Here is a 23,009-nt window from a genome sequence, read left to right on the forward strand (position 1 = left end):
CTCCCATCGCGCTTCGGAAGAGAAATGCATTTGCATTTCTCTTCCGATCATGTGATGGGGGCCTGAGAGGCTTCAATAGGATGGAAAGGAATTTCCTTCCCTTTGATGTCTCTCAGAGCATTTCAGCAGTCGGATCGTGAACCAATCCGGCTGCTGAAATGTCCACTAGACACCAGGGATAATTTTTCATTGTAAAAGTGGCATAAGGGGAGCGACCCCGTGGCCTTTTCTGCCCAGATCGGCCTATTGTTATTAGGCCGATCTGCCCCCAAAAGGGGCAGAAACCACTAGACACCAGGGATTTTTTTGGTCAGTTTCACGTGAGGGGAGCGACCCCTTAGGCAAGGGTCGTTCCCCTGGGGGTGCAACTTTGTTGTAGGGCATTTCAGGCCCCCTTGGGGGCAGATCGGCCTTTTGTAATTAGGCCGATCTGCCCCCAGTAGGGGTGGGGGGGTAGAAATCCCTAGACACCAGGGATTTTTTTTTGGTGTTTATTTTATTTTTTTATATGTGGGGAACGACCCCTTAGGCAAGGGTCGCGCCACTGGGGGGGGTAATTGTCTTTAGGCCATTTCTGCGCCCCTTGGGAGGCAGATCGGCCTATTTTAATTACACCAATCTGCCCCCAAAGGGGGCAGAAACCACTAGACACCAGGGATTTTTATTTTCTTGTGTCAATTTCACACAAGGGGAGCGACCTCTCAGACACAGGTCACTCCCCTGAGAGGGCAAATTTATTTTAGGACATTTCTGCTCCCCTTGGGGGCAGATCTGCCTATTTCTATTAGGCCAATCTGCCCCCGGGGGGGGGGGCAGAAACCACTTAGGCACCAGGGATTGGTGTGTGTGCATGTGTGTGTTTTGTTTGGGGGGGCAGCCCCTTGGGCAAGGGTCGCTCCCCATGGGGGCACATTACTGATGGTCATATCTGCCCACCTTGGGAGCAGATCGGCCTATTTTTGGAAGGCCCATCTTCCCCCAAGGGGGGCAGAAAGCCCACCAGCAATCAGGGAAGATTTTTTTTTCTCAAAATAAGAGGGTGGGGTATGGCCAAACACCCACCCCAAATAAATGGGGCCAAAGTTGTTCTGCCCACCAGTGGGCAGATGGGGCAATTACTCCCCTTCCACATCCTGGGGGGGGGGGGGGGGGGGGCAGAAAGTCTACTAGATGCCAGAGAATTTAAAAAAAAAAAAATAGTGGGGTGGTTGCTACCAACCTGTATGGGCCTGGTTATGCCCCCACCCCAACAGTCTATCAGCTCTCCCCCTGCACACTAAAACATCTTATCCATTGGCAAGCAAGAGGACATTTGATTATTTTGGGTTTTGGTTTTACATTTGGGCAATGAGAGCTTGGCTAACTCTCAAAATCGTCCCACTTGGAATAGTGAGGGCTGCACTTTTTGGAATTTGGGGCGCTGCCATGTAGAAAAATCACAAGACCTAGACACATCGGAAAACATCTGGGTGATTCCAGGGTGGTGTGCTTCACATGGACCCTGCACCATTTTCTGACCCACAATGCCCTGTAAACCTTCAACTTTGATAGAAATCACATTTTCCCCACATTTTTGTGATGGAACCTTCCAGAATCTGCAGGAATCCACATAATTCCTACCACCCAGCATTGTCTCATCTATACCAATACAAATTCTGCCCCACTTGTCAGCCTAAAAATTATTTTTTTCAAACTGCCCTTTTGGGCCCGCTTTGGTTCCACCTCAATTTTGCCATGTATTTGGCTCTTCCCTGTCACAGGCACTTGGCCCACCTACACAAGTGAGGTATCATTCTTACCGGGAGACTGAGGAGAACGTTGGGTGGTAGGAAATGTGTCTCTGTGCGGTAATTCTTCACAGAAATGTGAAAAGAATGTGATTTTTTTAGCTAAATTTGAGGTTTGCTGAGGATTCCTGGTAAGAAAACACTGGGGATCCACGCAAGTCACACCTCCCTGGACTCTCTCTGGTTTCTAGTTTTCAGAAATGTCTGGCTTTGGTAGGTTTCCCTGTATAGCTGCTGAGCCGAGGACCAAAAACACAGATGCCCCCCGCAAAAACAGGTAGTTTTGTATTTGATCATTTTGATGTGTCCAGATAGCGTCTTGGGGCATTCCTGTATTGGGCACTAGGCCTACCCACACAAGTAAGGTACCATTTTTGTCGGGAGACTTGGGGTAGCACGGGGTGGAAGGACATTTGTGGCTTCTCTCAGATTACTGAGCTTTCTGTCACTGAAATGTGAGGAAAAAGTTTTTTTTTGGCCAAGTTTTGAGGTTTGCAAAGGATTCTGGGTAATAGAACCTGGTGAGAGCCTCAAAAGTCACCCCATCCTGGATTCCCCTAGGTGTCTAGTTTTAAATAATGCACAGGTTTGGTAGGTTTTCCTAGGTGGCGGCTAAGCTAGAGATCAAAATCCACAGCTAGCACTTTCCAAAAAACACATCAGTTTTCAATGTAAAAATGCGATGTGTCCATGTTGTGTTTCCTGTCGCAGGCATTAGGCCTACCCACGCAAGTGAGGTACCATTTTTTATCGGGAGGCTTGGGGAACTACAGAATAGCAGAAAAAGTGTTATTGCCCCTTGTCTTTCTCTACATTTTTTCCTTCCAAATGTAAGACAGTGTGTAAAAAAGACGACTACTTGAGAAATGCCCTGTAATTCACATGCTAGTATGGGCACCCCGGAATTCAGGGATGTGCAAATAACCACTGCTTCTCAACACCTTATCTTGTGCCCATTTTGGAAATACAAAGGTTTTCTTAATACCTATTTTTCACTCTTTATATTTCAGCAAATGAATTGCTGTATACCCGGTACAGAATGAAAACCCATTGCAAGGTGCAGCTCCTTTGTTGGCTATGGGTACCTAGGGTTCCTGATGAACCTACAAGTCCTATATAGCCCCGCAACCGGAAAAGTCCAGCAGATGGAACGGTATATTGCTTTAAAAAATGTGACATCGCAGGAAAAAGTTACAGAGTAAAACGTGGAGAAAAATGGTTGTTTTTCTCATCTCAATTTCAATATTTTTTTAATTTCAGCTGTTTTTTTCTGTAGGATCTACACAAATGACCCCCTGCTGAATTCAGAATTTCGTCTATTTTTTAGAAATGTTTAGGTGTCCGGCATCCAGCATTGGCTTCACACCCATTTCTGTCACTAACTGGAAGGAGGCGGAAAGCACAAAAAATAGTAAAAATGGGGTATGTCCCAGTACAATGCCAAAATTGTGTTGAAAACTGTGGTTTTCAGATTCAAGTCTGCCTGTTCCTGAAAGCTGGGAAGATGGTGATTTTAGCACCGCAGTCCCTTTGTTGATGCCATTTTCAGGGGAAAAAACGACAAGCCGCCTTCTGCAGCCCTTTTTTCCAATTGTTTGGAAAAAAACGAAATGTTTGTTCCAGAGGAACCCACAAACTCGGTGTACCTCTAGAATTCCTAGGATGTTGGTAAAAAAGGACACAAATTTGGCGTGGATAGCATATGTGGACAAAAGGTTATGAGGGCCTAAGCGCGAACTGCCCCAAATAGCCAAAAAAAGGCTCGGCACAGGAGGGGAAAAGGCCTGGCAGGATGGGGTTACACACCAAACTCTGCATGTTATTCCACAAGAACTTGTGATAGGTGTTATTTATTGTACCCAATAAATTAAGTACCCCATTGTATTGTTATTTAACAGGGGAGATAAATAATGCCTTAGCTCCTAATCAAGCCCATATTGTTCTAAAGTGAAACCTTCACATTTCTAAAGTAAGGCCACCTGAATTTGCTTCACTCGCTATTTACATAGAAGCAAAAGTAGAACAAAATAATTGTGCACAATACTTAACCTCTTTATCTTTGTTCTGCAAAGAGCAACAGATAAACACGAATTTAACCCCGATGGATTTAAAATGGATAAACAGTCTGCAACTGAACACGCTCAGACTGAATCACACTACTAAAAGGTTGTAGTACTTGATAGAAGGGCGGAATGGGGGCTACGTTTTCTGCAGGACGGACAGGTAACCAATTAGAGGTTGTGTAAGGTTGCTACAAGCCACAGCCTTAGCAGACTATGGGGGAAGTGGAAAGGAAGCAGCTGGGGATATAAATGTCACGGCTCCATTAATGTAGGACCCATACCCAGAACATAGAGGGAAGTCTTCAGATCCTTCTTGTACTAGAGACGATCTGGTTGAAGTAGCACACTGGGAAGGCGAGGGATACAGACGGAGAAGCCTAAACATTGGAGAGTTTTTACTTAGCGTGACAGCTAGTTTGGTCAGCTTCTAAAAGAAGGATTTCCTGAGCAGTTATCAAGCTGCAGGATTTTGGGCGTCAGGCAAAGCATCTTGAATTTGAAGTGTTCCTTCATCAATAACAAATGTAATGTCTTCGTACTTGGAGTGATAGGATCTGAGCACCATGAGCCAGAGATGGGAAACCAGTAGAATTTTGTACCCACTTGATTTTCTTCAGCCTGGTCACTGGTAATTCAGCACAGACTTCCCGTGCAACAAATGATTTATGAAAGATCACTGTGAAAAATCACTATCCTGTCAGGCAGAAGTACAGTGATGACTATACTCAAAAGCTTTAAGTGGGTAAAGGCTAACCGTTAAAAGGCTGTGACTTGTCTGCCGAAATTTCATTTACGAGTGAAATGTAACCTCTGGTTGCAAACTGGCGCTTGAGAGAAGGGGTCGATTAATTTGAATGCTACACGATTTCAAGTTGTCATGGGTCCATAAGACCAATTAGAAGCACCTGTCCAGATTTCATCTAGCAACATGCTGGGAAACAGATTTATGTACGAGTCTGTATGGACTGCTGTAAGAGAGTTACAAAAGACCAGAGGCGGTGGGAGACAGTGGGCTACCAACTCATGAAGGATGGATCACACATAGAGGGTCAAGAACTGATATTTCCAGGACAAGACCAGTAGACGGAGCACTGCATTTCCTGCTCACTATAAAAGGGCTATGAAATAGCAAGGTGGTGTCTGTCAACTTTCTGCTTGTTGTATGGCTCCAGCTCTCGCTTAGTTCACCAATATACTGAGTTTCCTCCACTGTTGTTTTGTTCTTCCCTTCCCCCTGTTCATGTGCCCTTTTCCTCTGTTCGCCTTACCACCTCTACAGCTAGATTCTGATGATTCATGGTCCTTGGTTGTTCTGGTTCCGAATGCTGCCACTGTTTTACCTGTCGGTCCTCCGGATGCTTCCTGGTCCAGCAGCCAACCTCACGCCACACACAGAGAGTGGGTTGCTGTAAGGACTGGCCACAGCCAGGCCCTGTGGTCAACCCCAAGCCGCACATGATCAACGGCTGTGCATGGTTGGGGAAGCCTTTATATACAGTACTAACAAATTACTTCAAGATAAACAAATTACTAGAAATTCACTGAGAAAAACAAAGGTTAAAGTGACATTATAGTCATGAAATGTTATTTTTTACTTTACAATAAAAGAAACTTAGACATTCACTGGAAAAACAAAGGTTAAAGTTATAATGTGATGAAAATGTCAGTCACACAGTAATACATTCAAGTAAAAAAAAAAAAAGAAATGCACCAGTTAAAGTTAGCAAAGCTATCTATAACGTGTGTCCCCGTCATACACTGCTCATGATCTCACATATTGAATCACTCATGAAATGTTCTGTAACACCACATGTGACATCACTGAAGACAACTTAAGCTGACATTATTGATGACATCACTGCTGACATCGTCCAAGCTACTTTTGTACACATTACTCAATAAAGAAGCATGAAAGTAGAGATAAGAAAGTAGGTACCATATAGCCCAGAATACTATAAAACACTTCATGAGTAGCGAGCTCATGCTGACAATCAACCGCAGATGGGTAAACCCTACTGCACATGGTGTTCAATCTGCATACAACGGTTTGGAGAAAACCAACTTCCTCCAGAAACCTAATCCCTGTTACATAAATTATGCCCTATTACAAGCACAGCCCTTAGCCTGTATCAAACCCTTCACAGCAAGAGAACCTCTTGTAAAATATGAAGTTGACATGAGTAGAAAGTTGCGTACTATAAACTGTGTTTGTGCTATGCAGAAACATTACCCAGATTCACACTGTTTGCAGACAGCCAAAGTCTCATGAGGAATACACAACAGAGTATTAAAAAGTATCCACTAAAAACAGAGTTCACTCAATGCAAAACCTCTCCAAAGAGACTGCTCACTGCGATCACCCAAGGTCTGAGGGTGCTAAAAGTCATACTACCAACAGCTTTCATACTCTGCTGAAAACAATATAGATAGATCACCTTCAGTGGCCAATCAAGCACATGAACATGGGTAAGTCATCTGTATATCTAGAAAGTGTCATGCTGATGATTTCCTCAAAATACTTAAGACAAATCACAATATTTAGTATCTACTACAAAGAATCTTAGCCCTGTTGGAAACTTTTTTAGCAGAACCAAAAAACGTGAGTTCAACATACTGGACACAATTCATCAACTGTCACCTCCACACAGCATTAGTTCTGTACACAAATATTCATAAGATGCTCAATACCTCTACACAACTGTTCTCCATCAAGAGAGCAAGAGTTTTGTAAACACTTAAACCCATTTGCATGAAAGAGGCTGTACAAAATTAGGTAAACAAATAAGATGATACTTACCTGCCACTATGTAAAGTATAAGACAAAGTAACACACTCATTAGATGATGTCACTTAATGATGTAATCAGCAATATCATCAATTATTTCATTTGCAAGGTCATTAGTGATGTCATGCATGAGTGAGGTAACATGTGAGGTCATAAGCAGGGCCTTTTTAGCAAAGGGCTGCTGATTATTTCTTCATGTGCACTACCGTTTGGTGGATGGTAGAGGTAAAACTGCAATTTCTGTAGGTCAGTGTGAGGACATTTTTAGGCACGACATGTCCTTTTGTCTGACACAGATTACTTCTTAAGGAATACCGATGACAAACTGGAGTGGGGATCTCTAAGGCCAGCATCATTGCTAGCTGCAGCGGGAGCCATCATGGTGCACAAAGGCTGTGTCTGTGGAACAGTCAGAAAATGACATAAAATTACATTCGAAAGAGAACCAACCCAACCCGGTTGTGAAATCTTAGAGAGTAGATCCACATAAACTGTCTATAAAATGTGTATAAAAGTAGGGTATAAACCACCAAACACCGTTCCAGTTCCAAGTTCTTAAAGACCATGGAAGTGAGTGCGCAGAGTACTCAAAGGGCTGCTGTGGAATCTGGGCTGACATCTGCATGACAGCCATTCTTCCAGACATGAGAGGACATCACATGAAGGCTGCACTTTCTGGTGGAGAAGCTGTGGATCTTCCTAGAGCAGTGCTTCCCAAACTTTGTGGAACCACGACTCACTTTATAGAACAACAAACATTTGTGGTCCACATAGCTTTAATGTAACTAAAGCATAGTGTGCTAGCGCACTATCATTTACTGTCTGTTTTTATTAGTTGGTTCTGCTTTGCAATGATTTTTATTAATCTGCCAATAATAAAAAATGACTTAGGATTTGTTGCACAGAAATGATAAAGTGTGGAAATCTGATTTCAACGAATATTATTGTTTGTGTATTACCACGTAAAGTATCTTGATTTGTTTTAAGTCTATTAAAATCTTTGTTTCCCTCACATTTCAGAATTACAAAAAAGGTGCTTTTTTTTTTTTGCTTTCCTAACTGATGAATGTGTACAGTTTATTCAGAGGTATTCAAATTTTTTCGTGTGTTACAAAAAATGGCATCCTGCAGCCTTTTCTTTAAACACTCCCTGAAACCAGGCAGATACTCAGAAAATACACTTTACTTTTCGATCTATGACTGCAAAGTGGGAGGAGGTTGTAAACACAAATTCCCGTTTTAAAAAACATAAGAAGAAATTTGTCAGACGACAGCTTGACATTTAACCTCTGTCTTTAAAGCGAAGCAAATGTGACAAGATAAACATAGAATACAAAGGAATCTTTATTTATTGCTTGCACTTTCAATACCTACCAAAAATCGGCCTGTGTGTCACAACCAAAGGTTTGGGAAATATTGGCCTAGTATCTTATCTACCTGCTGATGGGATGTCCCTGAGCCTGGAGGAGGACAAACCCAGCTCGTTCCCATTATGGAAAATAATAACAGAAAGCAAGTGACTACAATGGAACAAAACCAGGAGTAACATGAGTGTCAAACGGGTCCCCCACTTTTTCCCTGAGTCGTTCTTGTCATGTACTACAGCAAAACACATACTCGCCTCAGTATATGTTAAAAAAATTATAATCACCTAAATTCCACATTCACTTAATCTCACAAACTCTCCAATGAAACCCATAACCCAAAAGTATGAATGCCAGAATACTAGAAAAATATACATGACTTTAGTCCAATAAAAGTGCATAGAATGTTTTGAAAACGACCACATACAGACATATGAGAACATATATTGCACATCACAAAGAAAAGGAATATTTTTGTAAGACATATCAATATTTCAGCATATTCAACTCTACTGTATATATCACTGAACATTCATGAAACTTAACGTATGTCATGTAAGAACGTCCAGTGTCAGTAGACCATGTTACAATATTTTGTGGACAGGTTTCAGTGGAGAATTTATAGGTTCCACCTACTTCAGGACTAAACTAAATATACATATTTTCCATGGATTAAAAATAATACTTTTTCACAACATGTAGTGTGAATCTAATACTATATACTAGATGTACAACAGGAAATATGCATTACCAGGCACACCGATTTGAGGCCCCTATGCTTCTTACTCAATACGGATAGGATGTAAAAAAATGTCACCGCCATTACACAAGATAAACAGGCTCTGTTGAGTTGAATATTTTATATTGTTTGTGTGGAAAGTTAATTCTACCTGGAACACACCTTTATTAACACGGCACCCACAGAAGCGGTTCCCTGCCCCCATCTCTCCCAGATACGGCGCTGGAGCGAGACTTCATCCTCCAGACTGCTGTGTGAACACCAGGCGGGGCCAGTAACTTTGAACGCGCTGTTTAGCGCTGATTCTTCCCGCAGGGCGGGCTCCAGCACAAGGGGTTCCCTGCCCAAATATCTCCTGGATATGGCGCTGGTGTGGGTCTTCATTCCCCAGTCTGCGCTGAGCAATCCCTCTTTCTTCTGTGTCAAAAAAGGTACTGAACATTTTCAATTTTTTAGTGAATTTACTAGCACTAATTTTGCTCATTTCCTGCCAGTTGGACTGTGTGTGTGTGAAGCTGACACAAGCATTGACTAAGCATACATTAAGGGGAAACACAGGATCACCAGTTTAAAATGCACTCAGGGGAGGACCGTAGATGGTTTCCCTCAGCGCCATGGGGGTCATTAATAAAGAGATTGAACCAGTTGAGCGGCATTTGTCTCTATTTAACTCCTTAGGCTTATACTCTTAGTCTACATGTGCCTCTCTCTCAACCGTGATGGCTGCCCCTACTGCTATTCCATCACTGCAATTGGCGTGCCCTAAGGTTCCGGGGGCCCCTTCCAGCTCACCTCACCCTAATTTATCAACTACCACGACAGTGGGCAAACCCCCATAACAGTTACAATTCCCAATCAGTTAATCTGGTGTAGATACGGGGAAGCCCAATAGTACTGGGGGTAAAAGGAAGGGGGTAGAGAGGGGAGCAAAGTCCAAAAGACAGTGTCCAGGCCCTTCAACTGCTCCACTCAGCCCAGTTTCAGCACCTAATTCTGATCTTCACAGTCACATGTTGAGTAACTCCGGTAACACTATTTCTGACATCATGGTAGAAATCTGTAAGCGGGATGAGTCTTCCTTCACATATGCGCAGGCCCCAATCTTGGAGCGTCTCGGGAAGGTGGAAGCAGCTCTGATGGACTTGAAAGGAGTCTTGGCAGAGCAATATCTAGCCAGGTCATTGCCTACTGGCTCAATCAATGGTGGAATAGACACAGTTTTATCCATGCGGACCCTGGCACCACTCTTTGGGAGCCAGCGGAGCTAGGTCAGACACAGCAAGCCAGCTGTGCCCTCCTGAGGAGAGAATGGAGGTCAGTTTGCAACCTAGAAGGTCTCGTGGCACGGGGTCTAACTTGCCTGGTGCCACTTTGCCATCTGGGCCCTCTAATCTCTTCACGCTCCACCTACCACCCCAGGCAACCTTGTATGTGGTCATCCTATAGAACATGTCCCTGTTGACAACTGATTCACACGAAGATCACGAGCAACTGGTCAATAAAGTGGTTCACTGGACTAATGGCAGATTGGGGAGTCATGAGTTGCTGCACAACCAGATTAATTTTGTCCATAGGGTACCCTGGGTGGGCAACCTGTTGATGTCTGACAGATGTGACTGCATAGTAATTTACTTTAAAGACAGAGGGGCTGCCAAAGAGATCCTAGTTAAGATAAATTGTGAGGCCCCATCTTCGTAAGTTATTGAGGCTCTTCCGCTTAGGTATTTTTATAAGCCTCAGGGTGGTCAAACTGCTCCAACATTGTCGGGTCTTCCAATTCTTACCTCCAATAGGTTTGTGGCCATATCACACATGGAGCAGCTGCACTGACTGACTTCAGGTATGACTTCATCTGACTCTGGCACTCTGCAGGCAGGGATCAGAGTATTAAAGCCTGGCATAGAAGTAAAATTTCCCTTAGCTACCAACAAAAGCAGCACTCCAACAGGGACCCTGCAACAAGTGAAGATCAGCACCTATCAATAGTTTCATGCATTGTCGCAGGCTTGGCCAGCAAGTGGGGCAGTCAATATTGGCATATGCTGGTTGAACACCATGCAGTTATGTGTCTGCAGGAAACATGGCTAACCGAACCCATCTTTATGAATGGATATACTACCCATTTTACGTCAGCCATTCTGGACACCATGGGCAGGGCTAAGAGAGGCCTTATAACCTCTATCTCAATAACATTCCCTGCCCAAGTCACTGGTTCAAAACTTAACACTGCTTACTATCAGCTTACACTTCTGCCATGTCTAACAGCTCAATTGTTACAAATAAGTATGTAAATAATGTTTTTGAGACTTCAAAGGCGGAGCCGGCCCGGTTGGCTGCACTAGAAATATACAAGGGGATTATGTGGTAATATTCGAGGGGGACTTCAATTTGAGACTCTGTCAGTTCCTCTTGGGTAAGGTTTGTGGGCTGGTGGATAGTGCTGGGGACTCAATCACCCGCTTCACACACTGCCCGCTCAGGGATGAATTCAACCAAGTCATGATAAAACACAACTTATTGTTTTCTTTTGATTCATTAACCTCAGAACCTTTAAATGTACCCACCTTTGTTTGGAGGGGAACCCTTTGCCAGATAGGTTTTATCTTTTTCTCACAGGCCCTGAGGGACTGGGTAATCGATTATAGTCTTGCTAACTCGCTGCTGAGTGACTACAGACTCCTGGTCCTTTCCTTGCATGCCTCCTTCTTCATTAATAACACAAAGGGATGAAGGATGGAGTGCTGAAACTTTTCAAACACTCACCCCCAGTCACACACCTGGGTTTAATCCATCATGCTTTTCCTCACTATGCCACCCAGTTTGGAGCCAGACATATTCAAATCAGTCTTAAACCTGTTTCCCCTGGGAACAGTCCAGCCCGAACTGCCAGACCAGGTCCTCCCTGGGCCAGAAAAAAAACATTCTGGGACCGGTTTCGGGGTATCACCCTTCATCAGCCAGGCTAGCTTGAATACAGTGGCACAGTGGGCAAGGGACCCACGCCTGGGCATATTCTGGCAACTTAGCGCAACTTTAGTAACACAAAAGAATGATGGACTGAGTGCTGAAACTTTTCAAACACTCACCCCCCAGTCACAGACCTGGGTTTAATCCATAATTTGTTTGCTCACCATGCCACCCCAGTTTGGAACAAGCCATATGCAAATCAGTTTTGACCCTGTTCACCATGGGAACCGTCCAGGTCCTCCCTGGACCGCAAACAAACATTCTGGGACCGGTTTCGGGGTATTACCCTCATCAGCCAGGCTAACTTGAATCCAGTGGCACAGTGAGCAAGGAATCCGTGACTGGACATACCCTGGCCACTTAGGGTGACTTTAGTAACACCAAAGGATGATGGGCGGAGTGCTGAAATATTTCAAACACTCACCCCTAGTCATTGAACTGGGTTTAATCCAACGTTCTTTTACTCACCATGCCACCTCAGTTTGGACCCAACCATATGCTCTTCATTAAAGCCCCCACTGTGTGCAACCCATTACTCCAAAAATAAAGAGCTGGTTAAGAGGTGGTCTATTTTGGATGTAGCCTCTTTCATGGCAAACTTGGTGGCTTCTTCATTGTCCGATTTTTTTGAGATGCCTAGATGGCAATTGCAAGTAGGAGGGAGGGTGGGAGACAATCATCAGTTTAACAGGATATGTGGCACTGTACGCAACCTGCTTTTGGTCCCAGTTAAACTTGCCAAGTGGAAACCTGGTAAATGGTTAGTTGTTAATTGCACAACAGCACATAATTAATTACTGGTGGCTCTAAAAGCGTCCCCTAGAGACCAGGAAATGGTGTGTTTGTGTAGGGCTCAGTACAGGAATGCTCTGGCCATCATAAAGGAGGAAGCTTTTTCTTATTTGCTACAGGCCAGCGAGCTACAGGACAGCAATGTTTTTTGGGTGACAGTAAATCGTATTTATTTCGACAATCACAACAGCTCGGGGGTCGACACAGTGATACATATTGACACCTGGTTTACCCACTTCACAAATGTTTATGCGGATCCCGCTGCTAGGGCCACTTCGTCTCCTGGAGTGGTGGCTGACAGTTTGTCCCCCGCAGCCCCCCAGACTGTTCCTTATTTTCCCAGCCGATGGCTGCTTCTCTGGCTGGCCCGGGGATTGACCTTAGTGAAGTGCTGATAGTAATAGACAGCTGTATGGCTGGGAAAGCCTTAGGCCCTGATGGGACCCCTTCTGAATGTGGGCTCCCATTTTGACGAACGTCCTTAATACTGTTTTAGTCGCAGAACAGCCTAAGTTTTGGTCTCATGCCACATTGTTCCCATCTTTAAAAAGGTTCCAAAAGAGATCCACACTGCTATCACCCCATCTCTCTGAATAATTCTACTGCTAAAGTCATGGGGAGAATATTGTTGGAATACCTACAGATAATGGCTGGTGAAAGCAATGTGTTGGCAGAGCTGCAATTTGGGTTTTGGCATAGTCTGGGAATGGTTGGAGCAGTCCCTTAATCTCGATCTCTTAATTGGCAACTACAATGTGGCAAAAAATGCAAGTTGTATCTGTCATTTATGGACTTGAGCTCTGCTTTTGACTCCTTTAACCAAAGCAAATTGTGGAGCATAATGGCAGACATGGATGTGAAGTAAATAATTAATTTCTTAGGCAACTCCACAATTAAATCACTGCTAGCGTGAGATACGGTCCAGGGGGGAAACGGGAGGGGATAGGATGGGTAGACAACATCAGGTTTTAACCTGACTAGGGGTGTGCACCACGGCTGTGTGATGGCTCCATTCTTGTTTTCATTGTACATAAACGGACTGGAGGAGCAGGTTTTAGAGATTGAGGCCGATTGTCCTCGTTTAGGTGGTCACAGTGTCCCTGCTTTAATTTAGGCAGACAACACAATTTTAATAGCTAGGACAACTAACAGATTGCAGAGGCTGTTAGATTGTTTTTGTAAGTACATATCAAGCCTAGTCTTGATTGTGAACCAGTACAAAACTCATTTCATGGTGTTCGTGGCAAGCACGAAGGAGAACCCTGTTTTTAAAGTGAATAGTGATAGAGTTCACACTGTTTCTACATTCTCCTATTTTGGAGTTATTTTTGATAAGCACCGCATGTGGCGGCCTTTGCAGACTAACAGAGTTGCCACATTTTCAAAAACTGTTGAGGCTGTTTTTAACTTTGCCAGGAGACTCGGCCAGAAGTCTGTGAAGGAACTCTTAGCCATTTACAGCGCTGAGTGCTATGCAGTTGCTTCTTATGGGGCAGGTGTGTGGGATATTAGCAACCGGTGGGGGCTGAAAGAGGTGGAGAACTGTTTCTTAAAAGATTACTATCTGTGCCCACGACTACTAGTTCCTTCATATATCACTCGGAGACCGTGATGGGGCATCTTAGTGATCTTATGAGGATGAACTCCACTTCTGGCTTAGAATTTGGGAGAGGGACCAGACCTCCTTCAATTGGGCTGTACTTGTTGATTCCCTGCAACTTGATAGATGTTTCGATATTCCCTGTATAAGGTACATTCACAACACCTGCCGTAGCCTGCAATGTGAAGAGTTGTTTAGCTCTCCTGATGGTTTGAAGGCAAGCTGTGCAACTATGCTGACTAATAAATTGTTGGGATGGCAGAATGTGGACGGAGGTTGACAGGCAAACTGTCCACACTTATGTTGATATCTCTACTAACCCCAGTGTTGAACCATATCCAAGCTGGGTGGGTAATCAGTACAACAGGTTTTTGCTGGTCAGGCCCATGCTAAGCACTGCACTTTCTTGACGTCTTTTCCATGCAGAGTCCTTATTTTAAGAATCTACCTGTGTTCCCTTGTGATGGCAGCTCAGCACAAAGCACTATTCACTTTGTTTTTTTTGTAAATGTTATATGTCATTGAGGAAAAGTAATATTTTACCTTTTTTTAAATTGGTCAACATACGATTCTCCAGAGCAGCTTTCATCCATTTACAGACATTGCCTTCCCAAGGATTTCCCACCAAACTGCAGTTTATATTCAACAGGCTATAAGGCTGAGGGCTACAATGATTACAAACTCAACTGCCACAGTTGAGGCCCAGTAGGTCATGTAGTCCTCCAAACGGGTTCTGACACCTGGTCAGTAAATGATAGCCTATGTAGATGCTGGAGTGAGGCAAGAGAAGGCAAGTACCTCCATAATTTGCTGACGTCTCCCATCTCCATAGTCTAGAAATGAGAATGCAGGCACCGAGTCTAGTTGTGTAAAGGCCATGGGGGTTCTGTATCTCTACCCTGAGACAGTTATCACCAAGAGGTACTTCTTTTGAAGGCAGACGTCACAGTATTTAACACTGCCCAGCTGTAATGACCCACATTTTCACAGGGAAGGAGCATAGCAACTGTAGTACCCCAGGCAAGTTTATTTAGCCAAAATGGAAACCTAGCCAGTTGGTAACATTGCGCTACATACACATAGACAAACTGAGCATGCCTCACAACAGGGCTGCAAAGAAGCGTGCCTAACTCTTAAAGATGCCATAGTCTGTTGAGTGACACCATGATCAAGCAATGCAAGCAGCAGTTGCATGAACAACAGTGGAGGCTGTCAGTGGTGCTCTACTTCTTTATTAGGGCTCTGCCCAAACATCCATGCGGTTCAGCCAACTGCCTGTAGTAGGAGATACCTCTAATTTGCCTAGCCTTTGAGTACAGGAGGGAGGCAGAGGGAGCTTATTCATACAGTCTGAGGTAAAGCGGGATGTCACTCATATATTTTTTAAACCGACTGTGTAAAAAAGCCATGTCTGAGCAATGAGACAATGTCAACAATTAGAATTCTCAGAGGAAAGGCTAATCAATGGGGGATGCTACTCATCAGAAGACTAAAGTAAGGCTGTAACAGTCTACAGATTTAAATGCAACACTCATGAAGAGAATCCTGAAACCTTTTTGGCTAGGGGCCATATTACTGACTGGGTTCACTGACACTGTAAGATTTACTATCTATAGTGTACTCCCAGCACAGACAGGCAGGAAGTGCCCGTTATGGAAGAAAATGTGGTTTTGCCTGTGTAGGTGCAAAATCTTACAGTTCATACCTGCACTAAGGAGGGCATCAGAGAGCATTTGCCTCTGTGCCTACATTTGTAATATGGTGAGAGTACAAGAGTAGAGGTGCTTACTCATTTGGGCCCACTCCCTCATGCAAATGAGGGAATGTTCCTTCATGATTGTGCAAAGAGAAGACAGGAAAAGGGCATAAAAGTTATGTCTGCTGTTCTTGTTTGACCACAAACTCTTGGTATAAAATAAGTAAGAATTTTGCAAGATTGGATCACAGCAAACACTGTAGTGAGAGAAAATATGGTTTCTCAATATTATCCTAGCAATTACAAGCTGGAATGTTTCTTGGTGGGAACTAGCATAAGGAGTACCTCTATAGGAATATGTGTGCAAGTAGCTTCCTCACATAAGGATCTGAAAGATGGATGAAGGGCCTTGACGGCAGGATTCCAATATAAACCAAAGAATGGGGTTGAGTGGGGGAGGCCTCTGCAATTCAAAATAAAGGCTTAGAAGCACTTTACAAGAAGACAAAGATTTAGGGCCTCATTATGACCCTGGCGGCCGGCGGTAAGCTGGCGATAACGCCGCCAACAAGCTGGCGGTTTCCGCCAGCTATTATGACCGTGGTGCAATAGCCACTGCCATACCTCCGGCCCCTCCACTATACCGCCCCCTCCACTATACCACCAGGCTTCTGCCAGGCAGTCATAATCCCCAGGGCAAGCACCGCTGCCCTGGGGATTATGAGTCTCCGAGCGCCAGCCTGGCCAGGGCAGTAAACACCGCCATGGAAAGGCTGGCGGGAAGGGGGACTTGGGGTGCCCCTGGGGGCCCATGCACTGCCATTGCAATTGGCATGGGCAGTGCTGGGGCCCCAAGGCATAGCCCCATTGCGCATTTCACTGCCCGAATTTCAGTCAGTGAAATGCGCGACAGGTGCTACTGCACCTGCTGCACATCAGCATTGCCACTGGCTCTATTACGAGCCGACAGCAATGTTGATGTGACTTTTCCGCTGGGCCAGCGGACAGTAACACTGTTACCGTCCACTGGCCCAGCCGAAAAGCCGTAATAGGGAGCTAGAAATACCGCCACCACTGGCGGTATTCTGACTCCTGCAGCCTCGGTGGTCTTTTGAAAAGACAGCTGAGGTTGTAATGAGGGCCTTAATGTTTATCAAGTCTAAATGAAGAATGATTCTCCCCGCTACATTTTAACTCATAAACAATATCCATGACTATGAGTCTGATCCATGTTTTGGTGCTCTGTTTGGGGATGCATAAAGGCATAAATGCTATGAAGTTCAATGCATGAATTCCACAGACCCAGCTGTCTTTATGGTAACCCTCAGCTTGGCAAGAAGGCATCTTCAGTTACTGTGTATATCTGCAACCATAGGACTTAGTTCTTTGTGAGCACCAAGTAGAGGGGCGTAAAATTGCACATTTGTGAGCAGGGGTTTTCACACAAAGTGAAGATTTAACTATAATAAGTGTCAACAAATGTTGATTTACTGTTTATTGGGATGTCGCTCCATGGATAGTTATGTTCTAATTTGGTTGTGTTTGTTATGTCCAAAGGCATTCACTGACTTCCACTGAGAACAAGAGCCCACGTTAGATACCCGGGCTGCTGTATTTCGGTATCCCTAAAGGGGTAGAAGGCTGTGGGTTGTGGTTTACACTGTGTATTTGACTGTTCATGCTGACTAATATGTGTCCCATGACAATGCACTAACTATTGACTGTTCACAAAGTATGATGCTATATGAAAAAGCAATAAAGAAATATTTTTTAAAATCTCATAACTAAAAATTCTAAGGAGTTTAAATAATTATGTGAGTAGTACAAACAGCTAAAAAAGAGTTAAAGTTTATTTAATTACAATTGCATGGACACAACTAATAAATCATAGGGCTTTAACACTCAAAACATGAACACTCAGTAAATAATCAAATACAATGATGGCTACAAAGTGTGGCCCTTTACTAACATCAACATTTCCCAGGTTTAAAAAAACAGAGTGAAGTCATTTCGTTAGCAATTGTAAAGAAGATAAAACTATATTAAGGAAAATCTAGTTCAAGAAACTGTGCTATAATCATAAGATTGGGAATTGAACAAAACCCTAACATACCCACAAAAACAAGAACCACCTTCCCATTCCCATCAAGAATCTATGTTATGCCTCCCAATACGTGATACAACAATAACCAACCAAGTGGGGAAAAAATAGAGGCAATCCTTTAGAACTTTGGGTCTTAAACTGTACAATACCCATGTCACCCCACCTTAGAGCTCAACCAATCTATCATTGATTCAGGAAATCTCTTAAAATGTAACTCATTCAAGAAATCATTTGCCTGAATCCACTCTTCCATGTATAATCATCAAAGAATGTGCATTTACAGGTCTTACCTTATCCTGATGGGCTCCTACGATCCACTGACCACTGTGTATTATCTGGACTTAACTTAAATTGTGTACAAAAGTGCTACAAATGTTACAGCAAGATGACAGCCAGGAGTCTACAAAACACCTAAATACATAAACAGAAGTAAACAATGCAGCATGTGGGTAGTTTACTTACTTGTTACCACTTCCGATACATGACTAAACATGCATTGAACTGTCTTGTCCTCTAAAATAGCCGAGTGAAAAGACTTCCCTTTGGACTCTCCACACCACCAGCTTTGGACTTCACTGACCCCTATAATAGCATAAAATGCTTGCTTTAAGGCATCTTGTGCAGCTTCCAATGGTGGGTCCATCACAATATTTGGGATCTTAAATCTCATTATTAATTTGAACCTGCAAAAAAGCACACCATTTTAAATACAATTTTTAAAACAAGCAAACCACAGTTAATGATGCCACTTGTTAAGACACACTCGTGCTATGAGAATTTCTCTCTCTCTCAGAAAGGATTAAAAACAGGTCAGACCCATGTTGTTCGTAATGCAACATAAAACACCTACGTCTCGTTTGGAAAATGATAAAAACATCAGCCTTACACTGATTTGCTGTTCCAGCTTCTAAAACTGAAAGTGATTTGAAGGTTTCGATTGAGACCGTTTAAACATTGAGATTACTCTTTCAGAATACCGTCAACCAATTGAAGTAAAGAGGGCCTACCATGGGAGATAGGACAGTGGAGGCTGTGGTATTATCCTTGTAATGCTGCAAAGGTCACCTTTACATGGGCCATTTAAATGCAATATACCTCTATACTTCTATTTCTGGACATTAGCCGGGAAACTGTTTTAATGATGAAAGCACCTCACGTATAGGAAAACAATTCTGTCAAACAAGGAGTCAAAATTAAACTCTCCTCTTCATATGGTATCTGAATTTTGAGTCAAAAATATCCTTGTTCTAGAATAGTGTGATAAAAAAGACACAACATCAAAGATAGGTATATTGTTTTCCTTTGTATCAATATATTGATGATAAGTAGTAGTATACTAAAAATGGTGGTATTTAATGTAGTCAGAATTAATATTGCATCTTGAATGCTTTTTAATTATAATTTTATGTAAAAATGTATTTTGTTTTTTATGTTAACAATGTTTTGACAGGCTGTGGGTATTTTTGAGGTTTGGGTGGGAATTGTTTTATTTTTAAATTATTATTTTCACAGTTAATTTTCTTAAGAATGTATGCTTATTTGAATGTCTGTTTTAAAAAATATATTTTACTTATATGCAATTGGATTTTGGGTTCATATTTTGGGAGATATTATGATTTGTTTTTACAGGTAGTGAAGTTTATTGGAGGCGCGAGTTCAGAGTGTTTTACTGCTGGGGACATTTAGGTTTATTGGAGGTACTGAAATGTAATTAATATGTGTGTTACTCGTATTATTCTATATTCATTTAAGATAATTATTTTAGGCAGCTTTTCTTGGGTAATTTTTTAATTTTTATAATACATTGCTTGTGAAAATTTTGATTCTTACTTTTTAGGGTTTCAAGTTATTTTATTATACAGTTTGGGTTTCTGGTTCTGTTTGGAAGAATAGTATATGTGGACCACAAATTTTCCAATTATAATGTATAATAATATATTATAATTAAATTTTCCAATTATGTCAGGATAAATGATCTCCCATCAATGTTTGCACTGTTTTCGATGTTTGTGGGCCTGGAGATAGAACACAATGTTGCCCCATTGTATATAGTTTCATCAATGTTTGTGAGAACTACAGCTAGGCTAGTATATTTGCCCTCACACTATTCATGCATTTCCAAAGTTTGAGTGACTGGAGTTAAAATAGTGAATCTTACCCCTTCAAATTTTGCAGTTCTCCCAGTGTTTGTGGAACTGCAGTTAGAATAGCAAACCTCACCACCCCATTTTGTATGCAATGTACTGGAGGTGCCATAGAGAAGTAACCCTGTAATATAACTACAAATTAAACAATATTTTGCCCATTAATAGATTTCTTTACCTAAACTTATTTTTAGTATGAAAGTCTATTTGTTATATTAGCATGATATTTAAATTATTAAAAAAGTAAACATTTAAGGGGTAATTCCAATATTGGCGGGCGGCGGGCACCGCCCGCCAAGCGGAAACCGCCAATTGGCCGCTCTGCGGTCAAAAGACCACGGAGGCCATTCTGGCTTTCCCTCTGGGCCGGCGGGCGCCCGCCAAGGGAGCACCAGCCGGCCCAGCGGGAAAGGCCCTGCAACCCAGAAGCCGACTCCGAATGGAGCCGGCGGTGTTGCAGGGGTGCGACGGGTGCAGTTGCACCCGTCGCGATTTTCACTGTCTGCTAAGCAGACAGTGAAAATCATGCTGGGGCCCTGTTAGGGGGCCCCTGCACTGCCCATGCCAGTGGCATGGGCAGTGCAGGGGCCCCCAGGGGCCCCACGACACCCGTTCCCGCCATTCTGTTCCTGGCGGTAAAAACCGTCAGAAACAGGGTGGCGGGAAGGGGGTCGGAATCTCAATGGCGGCGCTGCTTGCAGCGCCACCATGGAGATTCAGCCCAGACAGGGGAAATCCGGCGGGAAACCGCCGGATCCCCTTTTCTGACCGCGGCTTTACCGCCGCGGTCAGAATGGGCAGGGAAGCACCGCCAGCCTGTTGGCGGTGCTTCCGTGGTCATCCACCCTGGCGGTCGATGACCGCCAGGGTTGGAATGACCCCCTTAATAATTAAACAATAATAACCTTAATTAAATATTTACTTGCAACAGATAAAAAGACATAAAAATGTGGTAAAGGTAATATAAATAAAGCAGACTATTAGATACATCACCAAGTATAAAAAATATTGTTCACATCAAAATTAATAACAGTACTTACAGAAAAACATTTATATAATATCAGTTGAAAAGAAATTATTCATGGGTCAATTCTGTTTATTGGTATTTTAGATTAGGAAAAGAAGAAAACACAGCTATTGCCTACAAACCTACAGACCAGCAGCTATAATAGCGCTCAGAAGAAGCACAACAGTTTTGACGCCATCCCTGGGGGGTCGGCACTGTAACCAATCAGCATGAGCACTGCATTTGCAAGAACAACCAACAGAGCAATATGGTGTAAAACGTGGTCCCCTCTCCGCCATGCCCATGATGGTGTACCCCTTTTGTCCTATACCCTTGTTTGTATTAACAATTTTGTCCAGCCTCCCTCCCCGCTCAGTGGTTGAGTGAGTATCTCTGAGTGTGATCTATGAGTTCTATGGTCATGCCAGCAGGCGTAGGACTTTTAGGTATGTGGGGCATATAATTTCATTGAATTCTGTAGACAAAAGTTGTATGAAGGGTGCTCATAGTGTGGAAACTTCTGCTGATTGTTGTTCCGCTGCTGCTAGCTTCCTCCAGACTCTGGGGGCTCCTGTGCATTTGTGAATGCATTCCCATACAACCACTCTCGGCTCAAGCTGCGCTCGCCGCTCCCCGTGCGCTTTATTCTCCATTGCAGATAGAGAGATCACCTCCCCACCTACCACTGCCTTGAGGGAGTCCCTCACGGTTCCAAATGAGGTGTGCTCATCATCGTTTTAGCTAAGGTAGTCTTTAATCAGGCATCTCAGAATCTCCACTGTACTCTGTGGTAGGTGTATAAGTGTCTCTAACTCTCTAGCTAGGGGCTCGGAAATGGTTTATGATAATTTGAGCTGTTAATGTAAGGGGTGCGTGGTCTCAGAGATCACAGGGCTCAATGGCAACATCTTGAATGTGAGTGCGGAAGACCGAAGAAGCTAGGAAATAGTCTATGCGCGTGTATGTTTTTGTTGCTGCTGAATAAAAGGTGTAGTCCCGAGAGTTTGGGTTTCTGTCCCTCCATACATCTGTGAAGCTACAGTCCTTGAGCCACTGAAACCCTGCCAGGGAGAGATTGCCTGTCTGACCTTGCCTGTGTCCCGACCAGTCTAAATCATTGCCCAAAACTAAGTTAAGATCGCCTCCTATGAGGATCGCTGGCCACTTCCTTATCTCTTCGGAGGCGATTAACAGATGGCAGAGATTTTGATGTTTTATTCTCCTATCCTACTTGCAAAAACTTGCCATACCCATGGCTTCATTTGCTTTTGTTTGACATTTTGACATTTATCTTTCCTAAAGTTATCAGTAGGAATGCTGTGTACACCGTGTAAATTATCACAATGAAAATTCTTAATACAAATAGGAGAGACTATCTATAGCACCTTTAAAGAATTCAATCTTTCTGTCGATACATATAATAAAGTTATTTAGTTTTTCCAGTTGCCTAGATGGAGGGACAATATGAACAGTATAAACAATCGTATGTAACACAGAGAAACATCAGAGGAACAACCAAAAATAAAATAAAATTGCATCTACAAATATATGATTTAAAGGCTTACTACGTGGACAGCACCGTTTTCTGGTCACTATGAAGTTATTCACCACTGTAAACTGAAGCTTTACAACATATCTTTAAATGGGATATAAATATTCATTAATAAGGGCCTCATTACGAGTTTGGTGGTCCCACTATGAGACAGCCAAACTCATGAAGACAACGCCACCGCCATAGCAGTGACGCTCCCCCGAGCATATTGATCCCACCAGGCTGACTGGCTGGAACATTGTAATACGTGTTCCTATCAGGCTGACTCCTAAGGGAGCTGAGGCCAATATCCCAACACTCCAGCACCCGCTGAATGTGTTCTACCTGCAAATGTAGGGCCCCCCACCCCTGCTGCCGCCAGCACTTCATTTTTGCCAGCCTTTTCATGGCTAGCTCCCTGCCATGAAAAG

The 23,009-nt window shown here is 43.3% G+C and overlaps 1 protein-coding gene across 1 annotated transcript in view; it reads right to left on the reverse strand.

The window, feature by feature from the left end:
* The window catches only part of LOC138296482 (uncharacterized), a 1,064,486-nt gene that overhangs the window by 712,347 nt on the left and 329,130 nt on the right, over nucleotides 1-23,009 (reverse strand). The window contains exon 24 of the mRNA XM_069235627.1: nucleotides 18,360-18,580. Coding sequence (XP_069091728.1) covers nucleotides 18,360-18,580 — 221 coding nt within the window. The remainder of the gene's footprint in view (nucleotides 1-18,359; nucleotides 18,581-23,009) is intronic.

This window comes from Pleurodeles waltl, chromosome 5 (assembly GCF_031143425.1).
Source record: "Pleurodeles waltl isolate 20211129_DDA chromosome 5, aPleWal1.hap1.20221129, whole genome shotgun sequence".
Taxonomy (NCBI): domain Eukaryota; kingdom Metazoa; phylum Chordata; class Amphibia; order Caudata; family Salamandridae; genus Pleurodeles; species Pleurodeles waltl.